At 44.2% G+C, this 25,760-nt stretch overlaps 1 protein-coding gene and 1 long non-coding RNA gene across 2 annotated transcripts in view; one reads left to right on the top strand and one right to left on the bottom strand.

Moving 5' to 3' along the window:
- The first annotated feature begins 966 nt into the window (after window positions 1–966).
- On the top strand, window positions 967–25,237 carry LOC137327386 (uncharacterized). The gene is made up of 4 exons (XR_010964442.1): window positions 967–1,077; window positions 1,250–1,640; window positions 23,191–23,297; window positions 23,472–25,237. It is a non-coding gene; the product is annotated as an uncharacterized lncRNA (long non-coding RNA).
- Window positions 7,689–25,760, bottom strand: part of exosc9 (exosome component 9) — a 64,251-nt gene continuing 46,179 nt past the window's right edge. Inside the window, exons 8-12 of the mRNA XM_067993105.1 lie at window positions 22,062–22,154; window positions 17,815–17,957; window positions 13,245–13,426; window positions 13,080–13,158; window positions 7,689–8,386 (exon numbers count right to left, since the gene is read on the bottom strand). Coding sequence (XP_067849206.1) covers window positions 8,290–8,386; window positions 13,080–13,158; window positions 13,245–13,426; window positions 17,815–17,957; window positions 22,062–22,154 — 594 coding nt within the window. The 3' untranslated portion in view covers window positions 7,689–8,289. The remainder of the gene's footprint in view (window positions 8,387–13,079; window positions 13,159–13,244; window positions 13,427–17,814; window positions 17,958–22,061; window positions 22,155–25,760) is intronic.

The following is a 25,760-nucleotide window of genomic DNA, read 5'->3' as shown; positions in this document are numbered from 1 at the left end:
CCTTGAGGGTCAGCCAATACCCCAGCCCACTTCGTGGGCCCAGTGGACCACCGTTCACATTAAGGGCTCTGACTCTCTCTTTTGTCAACCTGTTGTTCCTGTTGTCTGTGCTCTCCACCCCCCCCCCCCCACCCCGTTTTATGTGAGGAGCTGTTCAAGCTTTTCCATTCCCATCTGGTTGGCAGGCATTTTTCCGCCGACACTTTCTTTGCCAAGATCACGAGGGTTGTCTGGTGGCCCGGGTGTAAATCATCAGTCGGATTGCGCGCTGTCTGCCTCCCCTGCAGCATAACTCCGCGTTACATTCAAATCAAGCTTTTCCCCAGAGTGCCCCGCCACCCAGTGGCTCATAGAAAGATCTCCAGATCGATTTCATCATGCCTTTCCTGCGAACTCCTTCAGGCTGCCTGCACTGCCTCATTGTGGTTGATCGGTTGACTAAAGTGGATGGAAGCGTTCGCCTGCAGAAACAATATTGCCCTGACCGCAGCCAAGCTCCTCTTCCCAGAGTGGGGACTGCCGATTCAGGGCCCTCACTTCACAGGAAATGTCTTCACTGAACGACAGCAGCTCGTGAAAATTGAACACAGGCTCCACATTTCCCAACGCCCTCAGTCGTCCGGGGTGGTAGAGCGGGGGAATAGGACCCTCAAAACGATCCTTCGGAGGTTTTGCACTGAGAATCCTACTCCGTGGGCTCAGCTGCTTCTCGTGTGCCTTATGGCCATCCACTCTAACCCTCATTCAACCACTAGCATCTAGCCATACCAAGCTATGACCAGCCAGTTGATGCGGACCCCCAGACACCTGCTTGTGCCCGACGGCTCACACCTTTTGCCAGGAATGATTGGACTGTCTAGTGGAACAAGTTAACACAACTAATCATTTCGTTGCCACCAATATAGGGAGGGCCAAGGCACAGATTAAACAACACTTTGATAAGAAGGTCCGCCCTGCCGAGTTCAACGTTGGGGATCGCGTAATGGTTCTGAACTACTGTAAAAGAGCCCACACCTTTGAAGCAAGGTGGCTCAGTCCGTTTCCGATGTGGACCGGGCCAGCCCGTCCCTATATCAGGTATGATTTCCGGCCAAGTGTGGGCACTCTACCGTTAACAAACGGTATCACATTAATCAACTGAAACCTGTCACTGATATGATTTTTTTTATTCGTTCATGGGATGTGGGCGTTGCTGGCAACGCCAGCATAACCTGATATGCACTGATACTGTTCATTTGGTCTGCCTCAGGGCATCTTGTTGATGATGATGCTGCTGCCATTGCTAGAAGCCCGACTTGCACCTGTCAAAGAAGGGGATGATGCGGAAGTCGACTAGTACATTCCCACCCCAAAGGATGGAAAACAGGGTTTCACATTCGACCCAGTAGATGCCAACTTTGTCTTACTAAAGACCAGCCATTTCACCGTTGCCTTCACCTCAGGATGCCTAGAACTGTTAAAGAGATATGGACAGATTTGGGGTGCGCATGTCGAAAAAGGCCACGGCCTTCAAATGGAGTACCAGTGCATGAGAAAGGACACGAAATTTGGAGTAATCTCTGGCGGCCTGTGGAGTTGGGAGTGCAGTGTTAAAGGTGTCGATAGAGGGTGCACCAGTCGAATTTGTATCCCATATTCGAGTGAGATTGTATGCATTGCATCCAAACACCCTAAACTCGAATTGTCTCGCAGACTTTAAATTTGCCCCAAGTATGGCCCCGGCCTGCTCATGACTATTGGTGTATGCCCCGATCACCGAACGTTTGGGAGGATATGGGGGAATCTCTGGCCGTAGCGATTGTGGAGCGGGCAATGCACCACCCGAATGACTCTTTGGCTGGCTGCCCTGCCCAATCGCCAAATGACAATCACAACGGTCTCGCAATTACTGACTCCGGTCATATAATGTATAATGATGAGTGTTTCAGTTGTTTTTGATTTGTTGGTATTCCGCGTGCCCAAAGGTCTCTGTCACGGCACCTTTCTCACAACATGCTGGCAGAATTGGTCTCTGAATTTGACGCTCGCCATCCCACTTCCAAAACTCCTGAGTCTCCCTTCAGCCAAACCGCAGGCCGACCCCAACCTTAGCGAGTGGCTGGGTATCGGCAGGTGTGGGATGAACTGCCTTGACATCATCTCTACTTGGGAGTATGATGAGGTTATGTGGAGACAGCTAAAGGGTTTTATGCCCCGTATGAATAATCAGCAAGGCAACCTCATTCTTGTATCAATGAAATGGTCCTAACCATGTGTAAAACATCCGAGAAAATCAACGAAATGATTGCCCAACTTAATGCCGACGTCTGGAACCAAAATCCACCCCGGGCCGTCACATGTAGTATGTATGGATCCTTTATTCTATCGTTAGTACAAAAGGGCATCACTGATGTAGCTGACAATTGGGTCCCTGCCTTTGTGAGAAACCAACATCTCCAGTCGTAGCTGGGAACCAATTTAAATATTGCGGTCCTCCAGCGTGTCCACAGGTTTGGTTTAGCTTTCCCAGCTTCACGCATCTCTTCTGACCGTTCACAGGGCAAACTACCTGTTGTTTTAGCCCTTCCACTCCCGAAAAGTCTGGGAAAGGGTCCTAACCGCCTTTACTGAGTCCGTGGGAAGCCTGGAAAGGGGGGGGGGGGAAGAGGGGGGAGGAATACCTTTAAAGTATTCTGTGACTTTTCCCAATAGCTTATCAGATGGGAATCCACCTGGCTGAGCCCAAACCTTGGGTGCTGCATACAGCACCAGGTAGAATGGATCTGCCATTTTGACATTACTCAGCACTCTGTCCCAGCATGCAGTTTTACCCTGGACGAAATCTCTACCAGACATACAGTTACTGTCACCAAGTGGGGTGGGGAGCAAACCAGATCAATTACTGCATCACCAGCAGTGCCAAACAGATTGTCTCAGGAGAACTCTCCTGTCCCACCGACACTCAAACGTTCTGCCTTAATACAACTTCCCTGGTGCGGATTAGGAGGAGAACCCTCCTCCTTGTCCACCATCACAATGTTATGGAACTTAGGTAGGAGCCCCTACAGGATGAGGTTTTAGAGTCCATTGTCCACTTCGATCATCCTATTCCTCCACTTTCCTTCAGTCTGCAATCCATCCTAGGCAGAACAGTCACTTCCCAAGTTTGTCTGGTGCAGATGCCCCAGGACAATGACAACATCGAGAAAAATGTAAGGAGTCTTACAACACCAGGTTATAGTCCAACAGTTTTATTTGAAATCACAAGCTTTCGGAGCTTTCCTCCTTCGGCAGGTGAGTGCAGGGTTCCATAAAGGCACAGCATATATAGTCAGAGAACAATGCCTGGTGATTACAGATAATCTTTCCAACTGCCCGTTATCACACCTCGGCAGAGAGGTAATCACAGCAATCAAAGGAGTGGATGGTGTTCAGACAGGGGGACATTACATCCATACTGAATACACAGATCACAACGAGAGAGAGAGAGAGAAAGAGAATGACCCATTGTATTAAAAACAGATAACCTTTTTTTCGCTGGTAAGGTTACATGTAGCGTGACATGAACCCAAGATCCCGGTTGAGGCCGTCCTCATGGGTGCGGAACTTGGCTATCAATTTCTGCTCGGCAATTTTGCGTTGTTGTGCGTCTCGAAGGCCGCCTTGGAGAACACTTACCCGAAGATCGGAGGCTGAGTGTCCTTGACTGCTGAAGTGTTCCCCGACTGGGAGGGAACCCTCCTGTCTGGCGATTGTTGTGCGGTGTCCGTTCATCCGTTGTCGCAGCGTCTGCATGGTCTCGCCGATGTACCATGCTCCGGGGCATCCTTTCCTGCAACGTATGAGGTAGACAACGTTGGCCGAGTCACAGGAGTATGAACCATGTACCTGGTGGGTGGTGCCCTCTCGCGTGATGGTGGTATCTGTGTTGATGATCTGGCATGTCTTGCAGAGGTTGCCGTGGCAGGGTTGTATGGTGTTGTGGACACTGTTCTCCTGAAAGCTGGGTAATTTGCTGCGAACGATGGTCTGTTTGAGGTTAGGTGGCTGTTTGAAGGCGAGTAATGGAGGTGTGGGGATGGCCTTAGCGAGGTGTTCGTCGTCATCGATGACATGTTGAAGGCTGCGAAGAACATGGCGTAGTTTCTCCGCTCCGGGGAAGTACTGGATGACGAAGGGTACTCTGTTGGCTGCGTCCTGTGTTTGTCTTCTGAGGAGGTCTATGCGATTTTTTGCTGTGGCCCGTCGGAACTGTTGATCGACGAGGTCGAGCGTCATATCCCGTTCTTACGAGGGCGTCTTTCAACGTCTGTAGGTGTCCATCGCATTCCTCCTCGTCTGAGCAGATCCTGTGTATTTGCAGGGCCTGTCCATAGGGGATGGCCTCTTTGACGTGGTTAGGGTGGAAGCTGGAAAAGTGGAGCATCGTGAGGTTGTCCGTGGGCTTGCGGTAGAGCGAGGTGCTGAGGTGCCAGTCTTTGATGGAGATTCGTGTGTCCAAGAATGAAACCGATTCTGAGGAGTAGTCCATGGTGAGTTTGATGGTGGGATGGAACTTGTTGATGTTATCGTGTAGTCTCTTCAGTGATTCTTCGCCGTGGGTCCATAGGAAGAAAATGTCGTCGATGTATCTGGTGTATAGCATTGGTTGGAAGTCCTGTGCAGTGAAGAAGTCGTGCTCGAACTTGTGTATGAAAATGTTGGCGTATTGGGGAGCGAATTTGGTCCCCATGGCTGTTCCATGTGTTTGGGGAAAGAACTGGTTGTTGAAGATGAAGACATTGTGATCCAGGATGAAGCGGATGAGTTGTAGGATGGCGTCTGGAGATTGGCTGTTGGTGTTGAGTACTGAGGCTGTCGCAGCGATGCCGTCATCGTGGGGGATACTGGTGTAGAGTGCCGAGACGTCCATCGTGGCGAGAAGTGTTCCTGGTTCAACTGTTCCGTGGGTGCTGAGTTTTTGTTGGAAGTCTGTAGTGTCGTGACAGAAGCTGGGGGCTCCCTGTACGATGGGTTTCAGGATGCCCTCAACGTATCCAGAGAGGTTCTCACACAGGGTTCCGTTGCCTGATACGATAGGACGTCCGGGTGTGTTGGCTTTGTGTATCTTTGGGAGGCAGTAGAAGTCTCCCACGCGGGGTGTATGTGGGATGAGAGTGCGTAGGATTGTCACCCTGGCTGATCACCAGTGGTGGGATGTGGTGTACAACGTTGGTCAGTCAGTTTGGGCCCAACTCGTGTCCTACGTTTTCCTAATTGTCCAGGGCATTCTGGTCCTCTCAGAGCCGCCAGCTGTACTGGAGGCTCCAGGCCACCATATATTCTCACACTCAAGCTATGCAAGTGGCTAGGGTAATCAGTACCCACAATAGTGCCACTCAGTGGCAGTGAAATTAGAAGAACATGGTTTTACCTGGGCATAGTAAATTGATCCATCCCACGTAGCGTCTGGGCATTTAGCAAAAGGACAGTGCTGGTGGAAACGAAGGTGCTGTCTAAGAGTCAGCATAGGGATGACATAACTAATGGCTAGGGGAAAACTAAAGAGGCATGCGTGCTGCCCCAACAGCCAAATAGTATGTTTCTACAGGAGCTTAAACTTATAGTTTTATGCTGCTAAAGGGTGGACTGAAAGGAAATGAGACCCTCTGTTACTGGGTATACGTTTATACTTTCCATTTACTTATGTTTAATCACAGTTAACTTTGTGTGTGTGTACTGTTAAGACAATTGTGTGGGTAGTTTGGTTAAACAAACGATGTGTGATTTAAATTTGATCACAATAGCTTTCAGTAGCTTGAACTATATAATCATTAATGTAGTTGCATATGCTTTCAGATATCTCTACAATGCATTCATAAGATACTTACAAAGAAACATTATGCTTAACGTAACAGTGGCTCTTCAGTCTGAAAAAAGACAGCAACATTGGGCACACAGCTGCCAAGAGCGACCTTGACTAACACAGTAACTCACTGCCATGCCTGTTCCCAGACATGGGCCTCTGTGTTTTGTAGTTCTACGAATACTGCAGGGTCTGCAAGAAAGTTGAACAAAGAAAGTTAAAGGTCTCCAACTAGGAGGGAGGTAACCCTTGGGCATCTGATCACCACCAGCCCAGGGCCCACTGTTGGCAGCCCTCCATTGGCCCACTCTACCTAGAGATGGGGAAAGTAACCTGAAGGGGTTAATGTCCGTCAATTATCAGGCATGATTCCTACTATAAAGATAAGCCCAAAGCTCATGCCGCTTGTAGAGAAATAGCGCAACTAAGGTGCACCAGAATACAACTCTGCCCTGAATACCACCCGAGTGAGCTTTGCCTTTGTTGTTCAGCATTAATTGCTGTTCGATGCAGTGTGTACTTGACTGTCTTATTCTAAATAAAGTACTCAGTTGTTACTAGTTGGTTCGTGTTAGACTTTCCTAGATTGTAGAGATTCCCAAAGGCTCACTGCTGAGCGATCTTGGCTACGCCGTTTTCTTGGCCTCCGAAGGGGATTCTTATACTCACCTATTTGTTACCTCCAGACTCGACTATGCCAAAGCTCTCCTGCCCCACCTCCCATCTTCTACCCTCCATAAACTTGAGCTCATCCAAAATTCTGTTGCCGTTTCCTAACTTGCTCCAAGTCCCATACACCAATCACCTCTGTGCTCGTTGTCCTACATTGGAGGTGTTGCCGGACAGAGAGCCAATTTAAAATTTTCATCCGTTTTCAAATCCTTCCACAGCCTCATCCCTCTTTATCTCTATAACCCCCTACAGCCTACAACCCTCCGGGAACTCTGCATTCCTCCAATTCTGGCCTCTTATGCATCACCAACTTCCTTTACCCCACCACTGACTGCTGTGCCATCAGCTGTCGGGGTCCCAAGCTTTGGAATTCCTTCCCTAAACCTCTCCGCCCCTCCTCCTTTATGACGCTCCTTAAAACCTACCTCTTGTCACTGTCCCAACGTCTCCTCCTTCGATCAATGTCAATTTTTGTCTGAATACACTCCCGTGAAGCACCTTGGGACTGTTTTACTATGTTAAAGGTGCTATATATATGCAGGTTGTTGTTAAACCCCACCTGCTATTTCTTACCGCATTCAGTTTTTCCCGTTATCTAATTACATTAGCACCTAGTCATATATCTAAGTCATATTATGAAATTTGCCTTTACAAGCCCCTGATCCAAATGGGGGTGGGGGTGGGGTGCAGAACAAGCAGATCTTCAACAATCCACTTCAGGGCAATGTCATTCATCATCACCTCTGGCTTTTTATTGCCAAGCCTAAATTCAAGTAAGTTAATTTGCTATTAAGTTGTCTCATTGATGAGATCAGATGGCTGAGTGTTCAGGGTGAAGGCTGGCAACAGGACCTTCAGGATTTTACTGCACCTTAGATAAAGGAGTTATGAGAGGATTTTTAAGGGTTGGTTTCAATTTAAAGTTCAATTTTCATGTGATTGATGCAATCTTCATTCATTTAGACAGTTTTTTTGTGTTAAAGGCACTACAAAAATGGAAATAGTTGTTCATCATTCTGCATACAAAAAATGAGAAGTCAGAACACAAACAGAAAGTAACACTGAATCTACAACATCTTTTGGTCCACCGATGGGTTACTGCACTAAAATCCATGATGGTCAGATTCTGAAATGTCATGTAAGTTTTCAACCTGCAAGAAAGGTATTCATCTCCTCCAGAACTATTCATCCATTTTCAAAATCCTCAACAGAAAAGATTTTATTCAAAAGACATCAAGAACAGGTAACATAGACCAAAGTTTAAGCAAATTAACAGAATTGTTTGAAGGGAGAATAAAAAAACAACATTTTAAAAAGGTGAAGAATAAAAAGATAAAACTCATTGTTTCACTGCTCTGGCAGGTAGCATCTACAAAAGTGGCAAAAAAACTTGAGCTCTGAACTATTAAATAGCAGCAAATGCAGGGCTGCTAAAACAGTAACAAGTGTAATGAATTAGAAATTAACAAAATCCCTGAGCAGTTGCCTAGGTTACTCCAATTACAGTCAACCAGGTATCAATAAATGGTTAGCAAAAACCCTAAAAATAATAAACTGATTTATCTAAACAAAATTTTATATGTTCAAATTACAATTGCTTTAACAAAATTATAGATGGACATCAAATCAAGAATTATCCAAACCTACTTCTTGACACCTGCAATTACTGTGTATAATGTTGCAATTTACTTTATATGCCTCCTCCTAGGATAGCATATGCAACACAATACAAGTAATGTACTCTTGTATAAAGCTTTAATAGAGTCTATATCAAATATTTGAAAACTAAGATATCACAGCTTGGATCCTTTTTTCTTCTGTTTTTTCTTTTTATTTTGGGGTACTATTTTGCCGGTTGATATCTGCTGTTGTTCTTCACAATTAATTTTTCTAAGGGATGAAAAATAAACAGTGGATTATCAACTTCAGAAACAGTAGTTGATTATAAATTTTCTGTTAGACCAAAACACATTTAAAGTACATAGAATTTTACAGCACAGGAACAGGCCTTTCTGTCCAACAGGTCCATGCCAGTGTTTATGCTCCACACGAGTTTCCTGCCACCTTACTTCATCTCACCCTATCAAACAGATCTTTCCATTCCTTTCTCCCTCATGTACTTATCTAGCTTCCCCTTACATGCATCTATGCTATTCGCCTCAACCACTCCATGTGGTAGCGAATTCCACATTCACACCACTGAGTTTCTACTGAATTCCTTATTTATTTATTTTTTGGGGGGTTGTATATTCAGTGGCCTTTTAGAGGACACCTTTCTGTCTGCTCACTGTGATTGCCTTGGCAACGGGCAGTAATCACCAGGCATTGTTCTATGTTTTTCAAATGCGAAGGATTCGAAAATATCATTTCCACCATCCGCCCGACGAAGGAGGAAGCCTCCGAAAGCTTGTGGAATTTAATTTAAAATAAATTTGTTGGACTATAACTTGGTGGTGTAAAATTGTTTACAATTGTCAACCCCAGTCCATCACCGGCATCTCCACATCATAGTTTATTTGGGGGTAGTTGAAATCTCCCATGATTATTCTATGTGTTTTACTCATTTCATAGATTTGCCTACATATTTCTCCATTCACTATTAGGTGGTCTGTAGTATACCCCTATTAACATGATCAATCCCTTCTTATCCATTATTTCAATCCATATTCAATTCTTAATATTCTATCTTAATATTACCAAAGGTGATATGAGGAAAATCTTTTTTTTAAAAACACAGCGAGTGGTTAGGATCTGGATTGCACTACCAGATGAGGTGGTGGAGGCAGGTTCAATCATGGCCTTCAAAAAGGGAACTGGATAAAGACTTGAAAGGAAACATGAACCAACTAGTAACAACTGAGTACTTTATTTAGAATAAGACAGTCAAGTACACACTGCATCGAACAGAGAGAGAGAGGGAGAAACATCCGAAAGGAAGAGATGTTTCTCCCTCTCCCTCCCTCTCTGTCTTGTGTTCTGGCCGTTTGTATATTCGGTGGTCCTGTAGGTAACACCTCTCTGTCTGAACACTTTGATTGCCTTGACAACGGGCAGTTGGAAAGATGATCTGTAATCACCAGGTATTGTTCTCTGAATATAAATGCGAAACGTTCAAGGATTCCCACATTCACCTGACGAAGGAGAAAGCCTCCGAAAGCTTGTGATTTTCAAATAAAATTGTTGGACTATAACCTGGTGTTGTAAGATTCTTTACTTTTTTTAAGATAGTTATTCCTTAATTGATTGAATAAACTTATTCCTGATTGAAGCATATAATACACAAATCATATGCCTTTTACTGATATATCCTTGTGTTGTGCCTGATCGGGATAAGATTAATGTAAACAGAACATGTTTCCCAATGCTCCAATGGTCTTTCACACAACAGCTCCTCACAAAAATGACCATTTATACACAGGATTCAGTTAAAACCCATTTAAATCATAATGCTTTTGGACATCTGACTATTAAAAATATAACCATACTGCATAAATGCTGATCCAAGCATAGCTTGTTTTTTTTTCTTGGGGGGGGGGGGGGAGGGGGGGAAAGCGGTATAAATTTATATGTTCATTGTGCTAAGGGATGTCAGTACGGGGAATAGAACACTTCCACTTTTTGCATTCAATGAAATCACTGAGCACTCCTAAGTCAGGAACAGTCCATCAGGCATAGACTAAAGCTTTTTGTTCTCTGCTCCAACAGTGTTTCTTAACCAGTGTGGCATTTTCCATTTCCTACACAATCATTCTCACGAGCTCAGTGAAATTTCCAATTAGTGCCAAGATATGGGCAACTCTGTGTCACGGGCCTGGTTTTGGATCAAAACGGTTTAAAAGTTATTTCACATTGGACCCATCACTGCCAGCCGACAGTGCAGACTTTCATCCCATCAGTCTGGGATGGATTTAAACTCAGATGCCAAGAGAGAGCAGTGTGTGCTAACTGATTGCACTATCCAGTCCATCCTTGCCCCTCCATGCACAAAATTTCTTTGCAATACATGTACGAGTTCATCAGGGTTCAAATACAAGCACTAAAATTAGCAATACGTAAAAACTTCAACAAGAACAAGTGAGTTACCTGGCAGTACTGTAACAGTAATTCTGTCCTCACACAACAGGCTATTTACCACTTATTTTAATAAGCAAGAATACAATTATTGTTACCTCATTTTCAAAACACTGTCATGTTGGAGGGGTGTATTGATCAGATGAATAGAAGTGAATAAGGGGGAGGGGGGGCAGGAATGAGAGGAGAGGCTTCATCTATTTTATTTGACATCTTAATGAAAGCAAGTATTTACCTATCAAAGAAAGGCCCTTTATTTACATAAAGGTTGCTGGGCACATTAAAACTACAACAAACTGGTAAACTTTTCTGTGAAAGAAAATCCAGGAATAGAATGTGATTCTGATAACACGTGTCTCATTAGTCTTACATCAGTTAAGCCCTTGATGTAGTGTGATTAAAAGAGTAGATGTGTAATATGGTGCAGTTTATAATGGTGCCATGAAGAGAAGCTGTAAATCTAATGTGCAACAGGGCAGGACATTGAAAAAACACTTTTTTTTTTTAAGGTTCCTGACTGAAGGTCACAGACTGACATCAGTATACGTATGCATTCTTATTCTTAAATTACCAGTTATCATTATGTGTCATCACCAAACACAACTGAAGCCCTACAGATGCAAGTCTGAAAAGTAAATTCGTAGCAACGTAAAGGTATAGGAACATAGGAACAGGAGTAGACCATTCAGCCCCTTGAGCCTGCTCCGCCATTTGATAAGATCATGGCTGATCTGTGATCTAACTCCATATACCCGCCTTTGGCCCATATCCCTTAATACCTTTGGTTGCCAAAAAGCTATCCATCTCAGATTTAAATTTAGCAATTGAGCTAGTATCAATTGCCGTTTGCGGAAGAGAGTTCCAAACTTCTACCACCCTTTGTGTGCAGAAATGTTTTCTAATCTCACTCCTGAAAGGTCTGGCTCTAATTTTTAGACTGTGCCCCCTACTCCTAGAATCCCCAACCAGCGGAAATAGTTTCTCTCTATCCAGCCTATCTGTTCCCCTTAATATCTTATAAACTTCGATCAGATCACCCCTTAACCTTCGAAACTCGAGAGAACACAACCCCAATTTGTGTAATCTCTCCTCGTAACTTAACCCTTGAAGTCCGGGTATCATTCTAGTAAACCTACGCTGCACTCCCTCCAAGGCCAATATGTCCTTCCGAAGGTGCAGTGCCCAGAACTGCTCACAGTACTCCAGGATGCGGCCTAACCAGGGTTTTGTATAGCTGCAGCATAACTTCTGCCCCCTTGTACTCTAGTCCTCTAGATATAAAGGCCAGCATTCCATTAGCCTTATTGATTATTTTCTGCACCTGTTCATGACACTTCAATGATCTATGTACCTGAACCCCTAAGTCCCTTTGGACATCCACTGTTTTTAAACTTTTTACCATTTAGAAAGTATCCTGTTCTATCCTTTTTTGATATCTTTGAATTGTTACCAAGTTCCAGTTTTCCTCCTAACATAGCAAGCAATAATAATACACCAAAGGGCTGCCAGACCATAGCTGGAATGTCAACATCTTCAGGAGAGAAAGGAAGAAAATTACAAAGAAAAAAAGTGCAACTTTCAGATTAGTGAAAGAAAGTGGTGGTATGTCAAACATTAGCTTTTTAAAAAGAAAATTGAGCTATTTTCTCTCTTCTGAAAATGTCAAATCCTTGCTGGGATACAGTTCCATGGGTGCTAGTCCTCTTCCAATACCTCACCCAAGTGGTCATTATTCGCTTGTCAGTCTTGACGGTGAGTGCAAGCATGCTATTCCACTACATGGGGCATCAAAGCAGAGCCCAATTTTGTCCTTGATTGATATCCACACATACATACTTTCAAGGGGGAATGCTTGATAAGTGGCCAAGTTTTCCCTCCGTAAACCCAGGAGTATTGAGGCCAGTTGTAGCATCATTACCGTGCTCTCAGCTAAGATCAGCTAACTCAGCACAGACCACAGAATGAAGCTGGGATCTTCCTGATCTGTAACGCTTAGCTACTTACTGTAAACCCACTGAACCATCAGTGAAGTGCCACCGATCAAGCTTTAAGGGTTAAAGTTAATCTCTGGTTTGCTGACTGGATGACACATTTTAGGTGTACATTTTTCTTTTAAAAAGGTGTATTTGTAACTTTTTACAACAACTAGTACTTATAAAGTGTTTGCCGTTATTATTTTGTTTAAATGCTTTACTCGTTCTAATAAACTATCCTCGGGGTGGGGGGAAGCTCATTAGCAGGGAATGACATATTGTGACTACATTATTAACAATGAGTATTTTCTATTCTCGTTTGTCACCGAACCAGCTCATTGAAACAAAATGCATAAAAATGATTTATTTTTAAAAAATATCTCCAAAGAACACAGTTGTCATACAATACTGAAATGAATACTGAATCCTTTCCTTTGATCACACTGCCAAAAACCATTACTAAACTAACTGGACTTGTCTACTTTAAAGTTGAAATAAAAGCATCAAGGATATTCTGAACGAGTTTCGATCCAACCCACCTTCCTTTCTTTTGCATTCCTTCTGGTTCCAGTATCATCACTTCTTCCTCTTCACTGTCTGACAGTTGGATAACCTCAACTATACAAAAGTACAAATGAAACAATAAATATTCAGCAAGTCTCAAATTCTAAACTGAACACTAAACACATATGCAGCAAATTTACCATCTGTAGGTTTGCTTGCTCTTTCATTGTCATTGCCCAAACTCTGGGCACCTGGTTCAGGAACAATATCCTCCTCATCTTCTTCCTCCTCCTCTTCCTCCGGATCATCGATCATCCATTCATTTTGAATCCCTTCCCCAATTTGACCTGTTCCAGGAGCACGCACAATTGTTTTTGAAACACTGTTTCCAGTTAAGAAAAATATTAGTCAAGCCTTTTTTTTGTAAAAAAAAGTGCTGGACTTTTGTCAAAAATATTTAATTGCTACCATTGATAGGAACTTTCCTATTAAAGTTTTAGTACACTAAAGTTAAATTACACAGTCATTGTAGTGTAAAATTTGCCACTTAAATTAGTCTTGGTACATCACGATAGTCGTAGTTTTATACTTCAGGAACAAGACTTTTTTGCCTTTAATGCCTACATTACTTCTATTGTTGCCCACATCAGTCCTTTCCCCATGATACCCTTCTTCCCTAGTGGTATGTATCTATTATATATTCTGTATCTAGTATTTCTAAACATGATATTTTCCTGTCTAATAGTACTGTCCCGCTCAATCTCCTTAACTCGCCCCTCAATTTTTGCCTTCTAAAGCTGAGTGTTTCCATTGTAGTTACATAGAACTTAGAACATAGAAACAGGCCATTAGGCCCAACAGGTCCATGCAAGTGTTTATGCTCCACACGAGCCTCCTTCCTCCCTACTTCATCTAACCGTATCAGCATATCCTTCTATTCCTTACTCCCTCATGTGTTTATCCAGCTTCCCCTTAAATGCATCTATGTTAGGCACCTCAACTACTCCTTGTGGTAGTGAGTTCCACGTTCTAACCACTCTCCACGTAAAGAAGTTTCTCCTGAATACCCTATTAGATTTATTAGTGACTATCTTATATTTATGGCCCCTAGTTCTGGTCTGTGAAATTCATTTGCTAATCACACGCCCATTCTGCAAGTTCATTAATGTCTTCCTGTATTTTGTTGCAGTCCTCCTCGGTATTAACTACACCCAATTTGGTGTCGACCACAAATTTTGAAATTACATTTCCGATTCCCGAATCCAAATCGTTCATGTAAACGGTGAGCAACAGTGGTCCCAACACCGAACACCACTTCCCACCTTTTGCCAGTTTGAGTAACTACCTTTAACGCCTACTCTGCTTTCTGTTTTGTAGCCAGCTTGCTATCCATTCTGCTCCTTGTCCCGACTCCACATGCTCTGACCGTAGTCATGAAGTACTATGCAATATCTTATCGAAGGCCTTTTAAAAATCCAAATATATTACATCTACTACATGACCCTTGTCTACCCCCTCTTATTTCTTCAAAGTAGTAACAAGGTTGGTCAAGCATGACCTTCCCTTTTGAAATCCGTGCTGACTATTCTTTATTATATTTTTGGTTTCTAGATGTTTTTCTATTGCATCTTGCAGTAAAGAATCCAATACCTTTCCTACCACTGACATTAAGCTAATTGGTCTATAATTCCCTAGAATATCTCCTTTTTTAAATACAGGAGTCACAGTAGCTACCCGTCAGTCCTCTTTTCTAATGAATTTTTATTTATATTTAATAGTGCCTCTGCTATCTCTTCCCTATCTTTTAATATGCACAGATGTAATTCATCCAGAACAGGAGTCTTACCCTCTCTAAGTTTTATTAGCTTATCAATTATCTTCCCCTTTCTATCTTAATGTCTTTATATCTTGCCATCATAAATCGAACAGTAAACTCCAGCACTATTGCAGTCACCATCACCAAGGTGTTAGGATTCTCACCTGCGCTACCATCTCTTGGTTGTTACTTACCAGGTCAAATAGTGCCCCAGATCACAGGAGTTCTTTTACCAACTGTTCCATGTAACAATCCAGGGTCACAATTTTACTCATACTATAACCCTTTATAGAATTCCCATTCTATCCGTAGTGAATTGAAGCCACCCAATATCTGTTCATGTACATCCTAAGGTCTTGATCCAGTCCCTCCTTCTGACCTGACTGTTTACTGCAGATGCCAGTTAGTTTTCTTCCCCTTCATGTCTCTCATCCCTGTTCACAGGGTTTCCATCTTATCTGCACCCGAAGCAGACAGGTCCATCTCTATTACAATCAGCTTCTCTGCGCCCCCTAATAATTTGGCTTTTCTATTTTTACTTTTATTAGTACTATTACAAGAAACAACAATCATTTATATTGTGTCTTTTAATGTAGAAAAATTCTCACGGCAGTTTACATAGAGAAGAAAAATAATAGGAATGGATGCAGAGCCATGTATGAGGTGACTGAAGGCATGGTCGAAAAGACGGAGAAAGAAGTAGAGAGGCAGAACAATTTAAGCAGGGAGTTCCAGAGAGTAGGACTGAGCCATCTGAAGGCTCTGCTACCAATGGTAGGACAAATAGAGGGAGGGGAATGTACAAAAGGGCAGTTGTTGGACAGGTTACAGAGATAGGGTGGATGAAGCCATAAAAGAATTTGATAAGGTGGATTTTCCTGACCATTGCCTCCTGAAGAATGCACATCCGGGGGCAAAGGTCAGCAAAAAGGGCAATCTGGGTCTTTGCTTCTTTAATGCTGCTCTGGCATAATCTGAAGAGGTGGAGCTTGTTTTGTGCTTGTAGTAGGCATGGGCCAGTCTGAAGCATGGTAATGAGATGGGAGAATCTTTCCTGGCCTTTGACCTCAATTCCCCAATGGTCCACTTGGTGGGCGCTTGAACATAATGCTGTGCACCGACTAGAGTCCGCAGGGGTCCTGGAACAGTCCAAAAACTCCAAGGTAAGGTCATTTAAAAAATGTTTTCAAATTTTTTTTTTAAAAAAGTGTCTCACTCCCCACCCAGGATTGTAAAATGGAATCAGAACCTTCTAGCTGCTGATTTCTTTGTGAAGTGATCTGTATCACTGCATGCTTACTCAACCTGTGTCATTGGTGAACCAGGTTTCCACGCTATCTATAAGATCATAGCCTCCCTCTCCAGGAAACATCTCCTATTTTATTCTTCAGATTCCATCTTTTTTTAAAAATATATATATATAAATCTGAGGCATCCCATTCCCTAGACTGATGTTTAATTACTTTGTCATCGTTTCATGTGTAGCAAGTACACTTTCCTACTGCATTTGAACAGTCATCCACCAGTCCCCACTGTGTACCGTAATGTCTAGCTCCTGTATCTTTTCTATCTTCAGCAGTCTATTTTCTTTCTATGCCTGTTCTGTTCACCTCTTCCCCTGGTATCATTAGTTTAAATCCTTCTCCCACTGAAGTTGAGAAAAAATTTCTTTAAATGGAGTTCAAAAATTCTTTTAAAATGGAATTACTTGCTTGAAAAAAAAAGGAATATTTAAGGATATTGGCAGCGAACAAGAGAATAGGATTGGACTAGGTGACTTATGTGGGGAAAAATATTGGCACAGATTTGCTGGGTCAAATGACCTGTTTCTTTGCTGTGACATTCTATGATTTTACACACAGGATATGAACTACCTGTCTAAGCTTCATCAGATCACTGCCAAATCAGCAGCAACATGGTTACTGATTACCGCACCAGTATATACACAGAATATTTATTTTATTTCTGACAGTGGACTGGTCATTTGAGTTTTAAATGCAATTTGCATAAAAATAAAATGCATGGCAAATTAATGGTAATCTAGGACTGACACTTCAGTGCAGTACTGAGGGAGTGATAGAGGTGCCGTCTATCGGATGAGATGTTAAACAAAGCCCTGCCTGCCTTTTAGGTGGACATAAAAGATCCCATGGCACTATTTGAAGAGCAATGGTGTCCTGGTCGACATTTATCCCTCAACCAACATCATTAATGTTACATGGGGAAGATGGGTATCGAGGGATATGGGCCAAGTGCAGGCAATTGGGACTAGCTTAGTGGTATAAACTGGGCGACATGGACATGTTGGGCCGAAGGGCCTGTTTCCATGTTGTAACTTCTATGATTCTATGATTAACAGATTATATGGTCATTTCTCCCATTGTTGGACCTTGCTATGCAAACATTGGCTGCTGCATTTCCCTACAACAGTGACTACACTTTAAAAGTAATTTATTGGCTATGAAACACTTGGGGTCCTGAAAGGCATTATATAAATGCAAGTTATATAGAATTATGTACAATTTTACAGCACAGAAACAGGCCATTCGGCCCAACAGGTCGATGGTGGTGTTTATGCTCCACACGAACCTCCTCCCACCTTACTTCACCTCATTCTAGTTCTTTCTTTCAATAACAAATTGCTTACTTATTCCTCGCACTCAAATAAACATAGTGGACTACTATTATAAGCAACTTTTTGATTTGTTGCTCCAGCACATTGCATGCAATATTTCATCGTGTTTAGTGCACATATCCCAATACCAGGAAACCAGTGGAAGTTTAAACAAGAAATTGATTAAAAGTTCTAACAAGACAGCAGCAAATGATTAATTTAAACCATTAAATTTTAAAATATAAATATAAAGTTAGTTTCAAAGCAGGTATAAAATGCTTTATTAGGCAGATTAATCATTGGTCCAGTTGCTAAATTAAAGCCAGTGAGCAAAGGATACAGTGGTGGGGGTGGCTCAGCCTTTGATACAATTTCTTCAGCTTGTTCTTCAACACCGTCTGTATCCACTGGAGCTTCATCGAGCTTAAAGGTAGTGATCCGCTTGTTTGGTATGGATTCTGCAAAACCAAACTTTCCACCTTTCTTCCTGTCCAATGCAAAATTTATAGATAATTTAGTAAGCTTTCACATAAAATGTTAGCAGTTGGGTTTGCAATTGTTATTAAAATGTCAAATTATTTAATTGAACTATGGTCTTCACTCTGATGTTGCTGTCTACTGGGAGGAAAGAGGAAAGGAGAACATATTAGGACACTACAGGCATGAACTTCCTTTGTGATTCCACCAGTCTCCTGCTGTTATTCACAGAAAATGGCTGAGAACCCATTGCGCCTGATTTATATCATTTCCAGGTGAATCCTTTTTTAATTTGTTCATGGGATGTGGGCATCGCTGGCGAGGCCGGCATTTATTGCCCATCCCTAATTGCCCTTGAGAAGGTGGTGGTGAGCCGCCTTCATGAACCGCTACAGTCAGTGTGGTGAAGGTTCTCCCACAGTGCTGTTAGGAAGGGAGTTCCAGGATTTTGACCCAGCGACAATGAAGGAACGGCGATATATTTCCAAGTCAGGATGGTGTGTGACTTGGAGGGGAACGTGCAGGTGGTGATGTTCCCATGTGCCTGCTGCTCTTGTCCTTCTAGGTGGTAGAGGTTGCGGGTTTGGGAGGTGCTGTCGAAGAAGCCTTGGCGAGTTGTTGCAGTGCATCCTGTGGATGGTGCACACTGCAGCCACAGTGCGCCGGTGGTGAAGGGAGTGAATGTTTAGGGTGGTGGATGGGGTGCCAATCAAGCGGGCTGCTTTGTCCTGGATGGTGTCGAGCTTCTTGAGTGTTGTTGGAGCTGCACTCATCCAGGCAAGCGGAGAGTATTCCATCACACTCCTGACTTGGGCCTTGTAGATGGTGGAAAGGCTTTGGGGAGTCAGGAGGTGAGTCACTCGCTGCAGAATACCCAGCCTCTGACCTGCTCTCGTAGCCACAGTATTTATATGGCTGGTCCAGTTAAGTTTCTGGTCAATGGTGACCCCCAGGATGTTAATGGTGGGGGTTTCGGCAATGGTAATGCCGTTGAAGGTCAAGGGGAGGTGGTTAGACCCTCTCTTGTTGGAGATGGTCACTGCCTGGCACGAATGTTACTTGCCACTTATGAGCCCAAGCTTGGATGTTGTCCAGGTCTTGCTGCATGCGGGCTCGGACTGCTTCATTATCTGAGGGGTTGCGAATGGAACGGAACACTGTGCAATCAGCAGCGAACATCCCCATTTCTGACTTTATGATGGAGGGAAGGTCATTGATGAAGCAGCTGAAGATGGTTGGGCCCAGGACACTGCCCTGAGGAACTCCTGCAGCAATGTCCTGGGACTGAGATGATTAGCCTCCAACAACCACTGCCATCTTCCTTTATGCTAGGTATGACTCCAGCCACTGGAGAGTTTTCCCAGATTCCCATTGACTTCAATTTTACTCGGGCTCCTTGGTGCCACACTCAGTCAAATGCTGCCTTGATGTCAAGGGCAGTCACTCTCACCTCACCTCTGGAATTCAGCTCTTTTGCCCATGTTTGGACCAAGGCTGTAATGAGGTCTGGAGCCGAGTGGTCCTGGCGGAACCCAAACTGAGCATCGGTGAGCAGGTTATTGGTGAGTAAGTGCCACTTGATAGCACTGTCGACAACACCTTCCATCACTTTGCTGATGATTGAGTAGACTGATGAGGCGGTAATTGGCTGGATTGGATTTGTCCTGCTTTTTGTGGACAGGACATACCTGGGCAATTTTCCACATTGTTGGGTTTATGCCAGTGTTGTAGCTGTACTGCAACAGCTTGGCTGGAGGCGCAGCTAGTTCTGGAGCACAAGTCTTCAGCACTACAGCCGGGATGTTGTCGGGGCCCATAGCCTTTGCTGTATCCAGTGCACTCAGCTGTTTCTTGATATCACGTGGAGTGAATCGAATTGGCTGAAGACTGGCTTCTGTGATGGTGGGGATATTGGGAGAAGGCAGCGATGGATCGTCCACTCGGCACTTCTGGCTGGAGATGGTTGCAAATGCTTCAGTCTTGTCTTTTGCACTCACGTGCTGGACTCCGCCATCATTGAGGATGGGGATGTTTGCAGAGCCGCCGCCTCCTCCCGTTAGTTGTTTAATTGTCCACCACCATTCACAACTGGATGTGGCAGGACTGCAGAGCTTTGATCTGATCCGTTGGTTGTGGAATGGCTTAGCTCTGTCTATAGCATGTTGCTTCCGCTGTTTAGCATGCATGTCGTCCTGAGTTGTAGCTTCACCAGGTTGGCACCTCATTTTTAGGTATGCCTGGTGCTGCTCCTGACATGCTCTTCTGCACTCCTGGTTACCTTACAAGAGGCGGGATCTCTATCCGCCCTGGGACGGGGACCTTCTATGCAGGAAGCTCCCACTCCTCAAGCTACTGGGGCACTGGAGCCAGTCAAACAGCCTGGGCCCCCAAAGACCAAGATTTAAAAAAAAATTGTAGGTTGTGCCCTCTTGCATGGGCCAAAGTGCAAGAATTTGCAGCTGTAGAGGCCACATGTATAGCACTAATGTGAAAATTAATGATGCCACTTAGGATAGATACAGCTGTGCCTTTGTCCTGGACCTGCTTGCACATAGGTTTGACCCCTTGAATGGTGCTGAACCTGTCTGATTTTATTGCTGATGACATAGTAACAAAATGCGCTCGAGGGAATCGGGGGGAAAAGGGCCGGTCCTCTGCCCTGCTCTGTCCCCCCTTGAAGATCCATCCACAGCCCCCCATCTAATTTTCCTGGCTTCTGCTGAACAGGGTGGAATCCTGGGCACATGCCCAGGGCCAGAATGAATTTCGGCCCCCAAGGCGTCAGGCAATGCTGGAGCTGTAGGAAGGATGATTTATAACTAGTGCATGAAGTGCAAAGGTTTCTTCCTACACAAAAAATACCACCTTCCTGACTACATCAAATCAACATTTTGGTTGATTAGTGGATTTTTGCAGATGTTATTGAGAATGCTCCTATCCATTATCAACTTGTTGTTATGTGCACCTAGGAGTTAAGTGTTGTGTCAAACTGCACCCTGATGTTTCTCGCTGCTAAAAAAAAACTTCAGTTCTGCTCTCCAATAAATGAGTTGGTCATAAGCTTCAAACGGTTATGACAGTCACGTGAGTACTGACTGAAAGGATTTGCGACATTCAGAATATCTAGCCCAAGGTCAGTCGGACCACCACAAGCTGCAGTGCGCCAATATTAAAAATAACGTGCTTTAAAAATCAGTAGTTCTTTCCTTCCCCACACCACCTTGGGATGATGGCAATATCCTAATTGTACATGGAGGAAAGAATGAGCCTTTCCTAACATTAGCTTTAAATCCATCCTTCTTAATTGAATTTGAAATATCATACAAAGTCTTAAAAATGGCCAACACAGTAAACATTTACTTCCATATATTTTGAGAGTTTGTGATTTCTCTTTAAAAAGACATTTAGAAATTGGTTCGTAAATCTGACACGAATGACGACAAATAACTCTAAAGCATACATTATTCCGTAAAAATGTCCGTATTAAATTAATTCATCCATCAAATCTGTGATAAATGTAATAGCTTTGACAGTGCATTTCAGCGCATATATAATTTAAAAACATGTATACCTGACAAATCATGTGCTTACAATTTTAAAAATACCACTCACCTTCAAAGTGCAAGTTTATATGTTCAGGCAAGAGTATCATTAGTGTTGGGCTGCTTTTCAAAACTTAATCTTTTGTTTTATTGCTCTGATTAATCTAAGCAAGCAGATCAATACATATTTAGATACAGAAGGCTTTTACATCCCCAAAGTTGATGACTCATGCTGGGGTATGATACCAAGATACAATGCTCTTTTCCCCCCCCCTCCAAGTGGTCATTATTTACGTTTAAGTCTCGAAATCCAAACTGATGCACTGGCCAGCAGGAGACACTGGATGATCAGGAACCACAGCCAAGTTTGCCCCTTCCCAGCCTAGGGAGACTGAGGCCAACTCTACCATCTCCACTTCCTGAGACTGATAACTCAGCACAGATCAGACACTGAATCTGCCGGTTCACACACCATGCTGAGCCATCAGAGGAGCTCCAATTTATAAATTAATTTACTTTCAAAACACAGCACTTTGTACAAAAAATATTAAAATTATTTAAAATAAACTTGCCTGACTTTTTTATCATTTTCAAGAGCTTTCTGCATTAGTTCTGTGATCTCCGCCACCTTCACACCAGCTATTTTAGTACAACGGAGGACCTAAAATGAAAAGAAGATTATTGTTTTTCCTTTTTCCCAGTTTCTTCCTCTTCTTTCCTGGAGATATTGAATTATGTTGGGGTGCAATCCACAGGTACCAGCAGTCCCCTAGTACCTCACCCCATTAGTCATTCTTCATGTGACAGCCAGTCTATTCAACTGCAGGAGCATCAAAGCTGAGCTTGATCCTATCCTCTATTTGGGTTCCCATGCATCCACTTTCCAGCAGGGACGCTGGATAGTGATCCGGAGTAGGACTGTGGCTAGTTTCTCTCTTCACCTAGCTCAGAGGGGCCGAGGCTGATTTACAGAGTCCCACCATTGTCCTGCTGAAATCAATTAACCCAGTACAGGCGATGGTGAACCGGATATCTTCCTAATCTGCATGACCACCATACCATACCATTTGCCAAAAGTCCTTGGAAGTAGTCCTTAAAAAAAAAAACAACCATCTGTAATGACAATATGAACAATATATTAAGCTATTGTTCCTACTGTCATTACAGATAGTTGATTTATAGAAATAGGAGGCAGGAAGGTGCCCAAGCAGACGCTGCAGTATGCATGGAGGGAGGTGGCAATGCCTGCAGCATCACTCTCAGGATATGGGTTCAACGACCTGACCAGGACATCAAGGATGAGAATGATGTCTTCCTATCTCTATTTCTCTGCATTAGACTTGACCACAGCACTACCCTTCCTCCTCACCCCTCCCCATTACAAACACTTCTCTCCCCCACACCACATGCTTCTCCATCAATCACAAGGGGGTACTGTACCAACTCTCCTCATTCTAAAACACACACTCACCTGTTGGTGCCCTCACAACCAGCGTCAACAGCAGTCTGTTTTTAACCTGGCAGCAACTGCTAAGCATTTCACTCTTCTGCTGCTTTCACATTGGGGCCACTTTCTTGCATATGACATCTCTGTATCCTGCTTCTCCCTCATAGCATGCACACTATATGAAGCTGCCCCACACACCTGCACAATCCTTTGCTATCACCACGCATTAACTCACTCCCTCTTTCTGCAGGAGAAGCTGGCTAACAATAACCAGAGAGGAGCAGAACCAAGGAGGGCCAGCCTCCATCCAGGCCCCCACCCAGATGCAGGAGGAAGCGATGGGCATAATTGGAGCAGGTAGATTAGCAGAGGCAGCGAGGCTGGAGGGTGCCTGCCTATTACTTGTTTTCTCTTTCCTCAAGCAATCACACGTTCAGGCAGCGTAGCAATGTGGTGCTACAGTGCTACCAATTATCTTCTACCTCCTAGCCTTTTCATGCTATATTGACTTGTCCCTCTCCCTTTTTCTAGGTATATCTGATGACTTGGACCCTGCAGAATAAGACTCGGAGGGAGACAATCCTGCTGAAGAAGCACCAATACTTGTTCCATCCCTCCTAAGCACCAGCATGGAAATCAACACCCTGGGTGGGATAAATAGTGAGTTAAGAGGGGGCTGTACCTGGTGAATCATACAACACAAATGGACAGGAGCAGGGGATAGTGGAAAGGACTGCCCAGAAGACAGCTCGGGTCCTAGCTCTGCTGAGCAGGACAGAGATGCCGAATTTAAGGGCCCAGCCTTTAAAAGAAAAATGCTTACTGCAATCAGTAATTGTTCGAGGTACTGGAAAGCCTAGCTAGCTGCCATACCGTGTCGGAGTATGGTGGAGTTCACTTCCATCTTGTCTTGCGACAGAATGCCATACATCAGTCCTCTGCAGCATACCATGGAGCATGTGGTCACTTCTATGGATGTTGCAGTCAGGCCCTCACACCAGGAGTCTGTATCACCAACTCTTGCAGCTTTGACTGAAGCTCAACCGAGTGCCATTCAGGCTCTGGGATCCATTACCTCCATTGCCTTTGAAAGGCTGGGGGAACACATGGATAGGGGCTTGAATTGCATTACTAACATCCTGCAGTCAGCTCTCCCGCAGATCAGTGGGACTAATGAGCTGCAGCCCCACGGCCAATGTTGCCCACACTCAGGATGACAGCACATCTCTTCTGTTGCACCCCCCCTCAACCATGGTACCAGAAAGCCAGCTGGGCCAGATTGCCCCGGCAGCAGAGATGCTGCTGTCTGCAATCAAGCCTTCTCAGGCCCAAGTTCCTAGAGGTCGCTGACGATGAGTATCTCAAGGGCCAATTTCTGAGTATCGGCAGCCTTCCATCACCCATGCTGAAGCCTTTGGGGTAGTACCTCATAGGAGTGGTAGAATAGGCAAGAAATCACTTGAGAAAAGCACTATAGGCTGTTGTATCAGCCAGTAAAAAAAAAATCACAGCTTTTGACTTTGTAACTTCATCTGCAGTGTGCTTTCGTTGTAGCTACTGATCTTGCAATGTCAAGTGTCAAGTATAAGTTGGTCAGACGTTGGAGGTTCTTTATTGCAGGGTGGAAGGACTGGTAGGTGTTACTGAAAACCATTAAGGCGGAGGGGAGTAGATCAGCTGAAGCGTTGAGCAATCAACTGCTGGTGAATAGTTCTGGCTGCAGGCTGTACTGCAGCAATCCCTCAGATCTGTTCAAACAGTGAAAGCAGTACTTCAGCGGTTCAATGCTGTGCTCTATGATGACTCTAGTGACCCTACGGCTCTAGTTGCATATCCAGTCCCACCATCAAGCTCACCATGGTTCCGACGGGCCACAGCGAAAAATCGCATAGACCTCCTCAGAAGACTAACACGGGACGCAACCAACAAAGTACCCTTCGTCGTCCAGTACTTCCCCGGAGCGGAGAAACTACGCCATGTTCTCCGCAGCCATCAACATGTCATCAATGACGACGAACACCTCGCTATGGCCATCCCCACACCTCCACTACTCGCCTTTAAACAGCCACCCAACCTCAAACAGACTATCGTTCGCAGCAAATTACCCAGCTTTCAGGAGAACAGCGTCCACGACACCACGCAACCCTGCCACGGTAACCTCTGCAAGACATGCCAGATCATCGACACAGATACCACCATCACACGAGAGGACACCACCCACCAGGTGCATGGTTCATACTCCTGTGACTCGGCCAACGTTGTCTACCTCATACGTTGCAGGAAAGGATGCCCCAGAGCATGGTACATTGGCGAGACCATGCAGACACTGCGACAACGGATGAACGGACACCGCGCAACAATCGCCAGACAGGAGGGTTCCCTCCCAGTCGGGGAACACTTCAGCAGTCAGGGACATTCAGCCACCGACCTTCGGGTAAGCGTACTCCAAGGCGGCCTTCGAGACACACGACAACGCAAAATCGTCGAGCAGAAATTGATAGCCAAGTTCCGCACCCATGAGGACGGCCTCAACCGGGATCTTGGGTTCATGTCACGCTACACGTAAGCCCACCAGTGAACAAAAGCTATCTGTTTTTAATATAACGGGTCATTTGCTGGCTTTCTCTGCCTTCCGGATGTTTCTGCCTCTCTCTCTTTTTTTCTGTTTGTTTTTTTTGTTGACTGTATATTCAGAGGCTCTGTAGGTAACACCTCTCTGTCTGAACACTGTGATTGCCTTGGCAACGGGCAGTTGCAAAGACTATCTGTAATCACCATGTATTGTTCTGTGATTTATAAATGCGTAGGCTTCGAGGAGTT

Source organism: Heptranchias perlo, chromosome 1 (genome assembly GCF_035084215.1).
Source record: "Heptranchias perlo isolate sHepPer1 chromosome 1, sHepPer1.hap1, whole genome shotgun sequence".
NCBI lineage: Eukaryota > Metazoa > Chordata > Chondrichthyes > Hexanchiformes > Hexanchidae > Heptranchias > Heptranchias perlo.
This window is presented reverse-complemented; position numbering and strand designations above follow the sequence as displayed.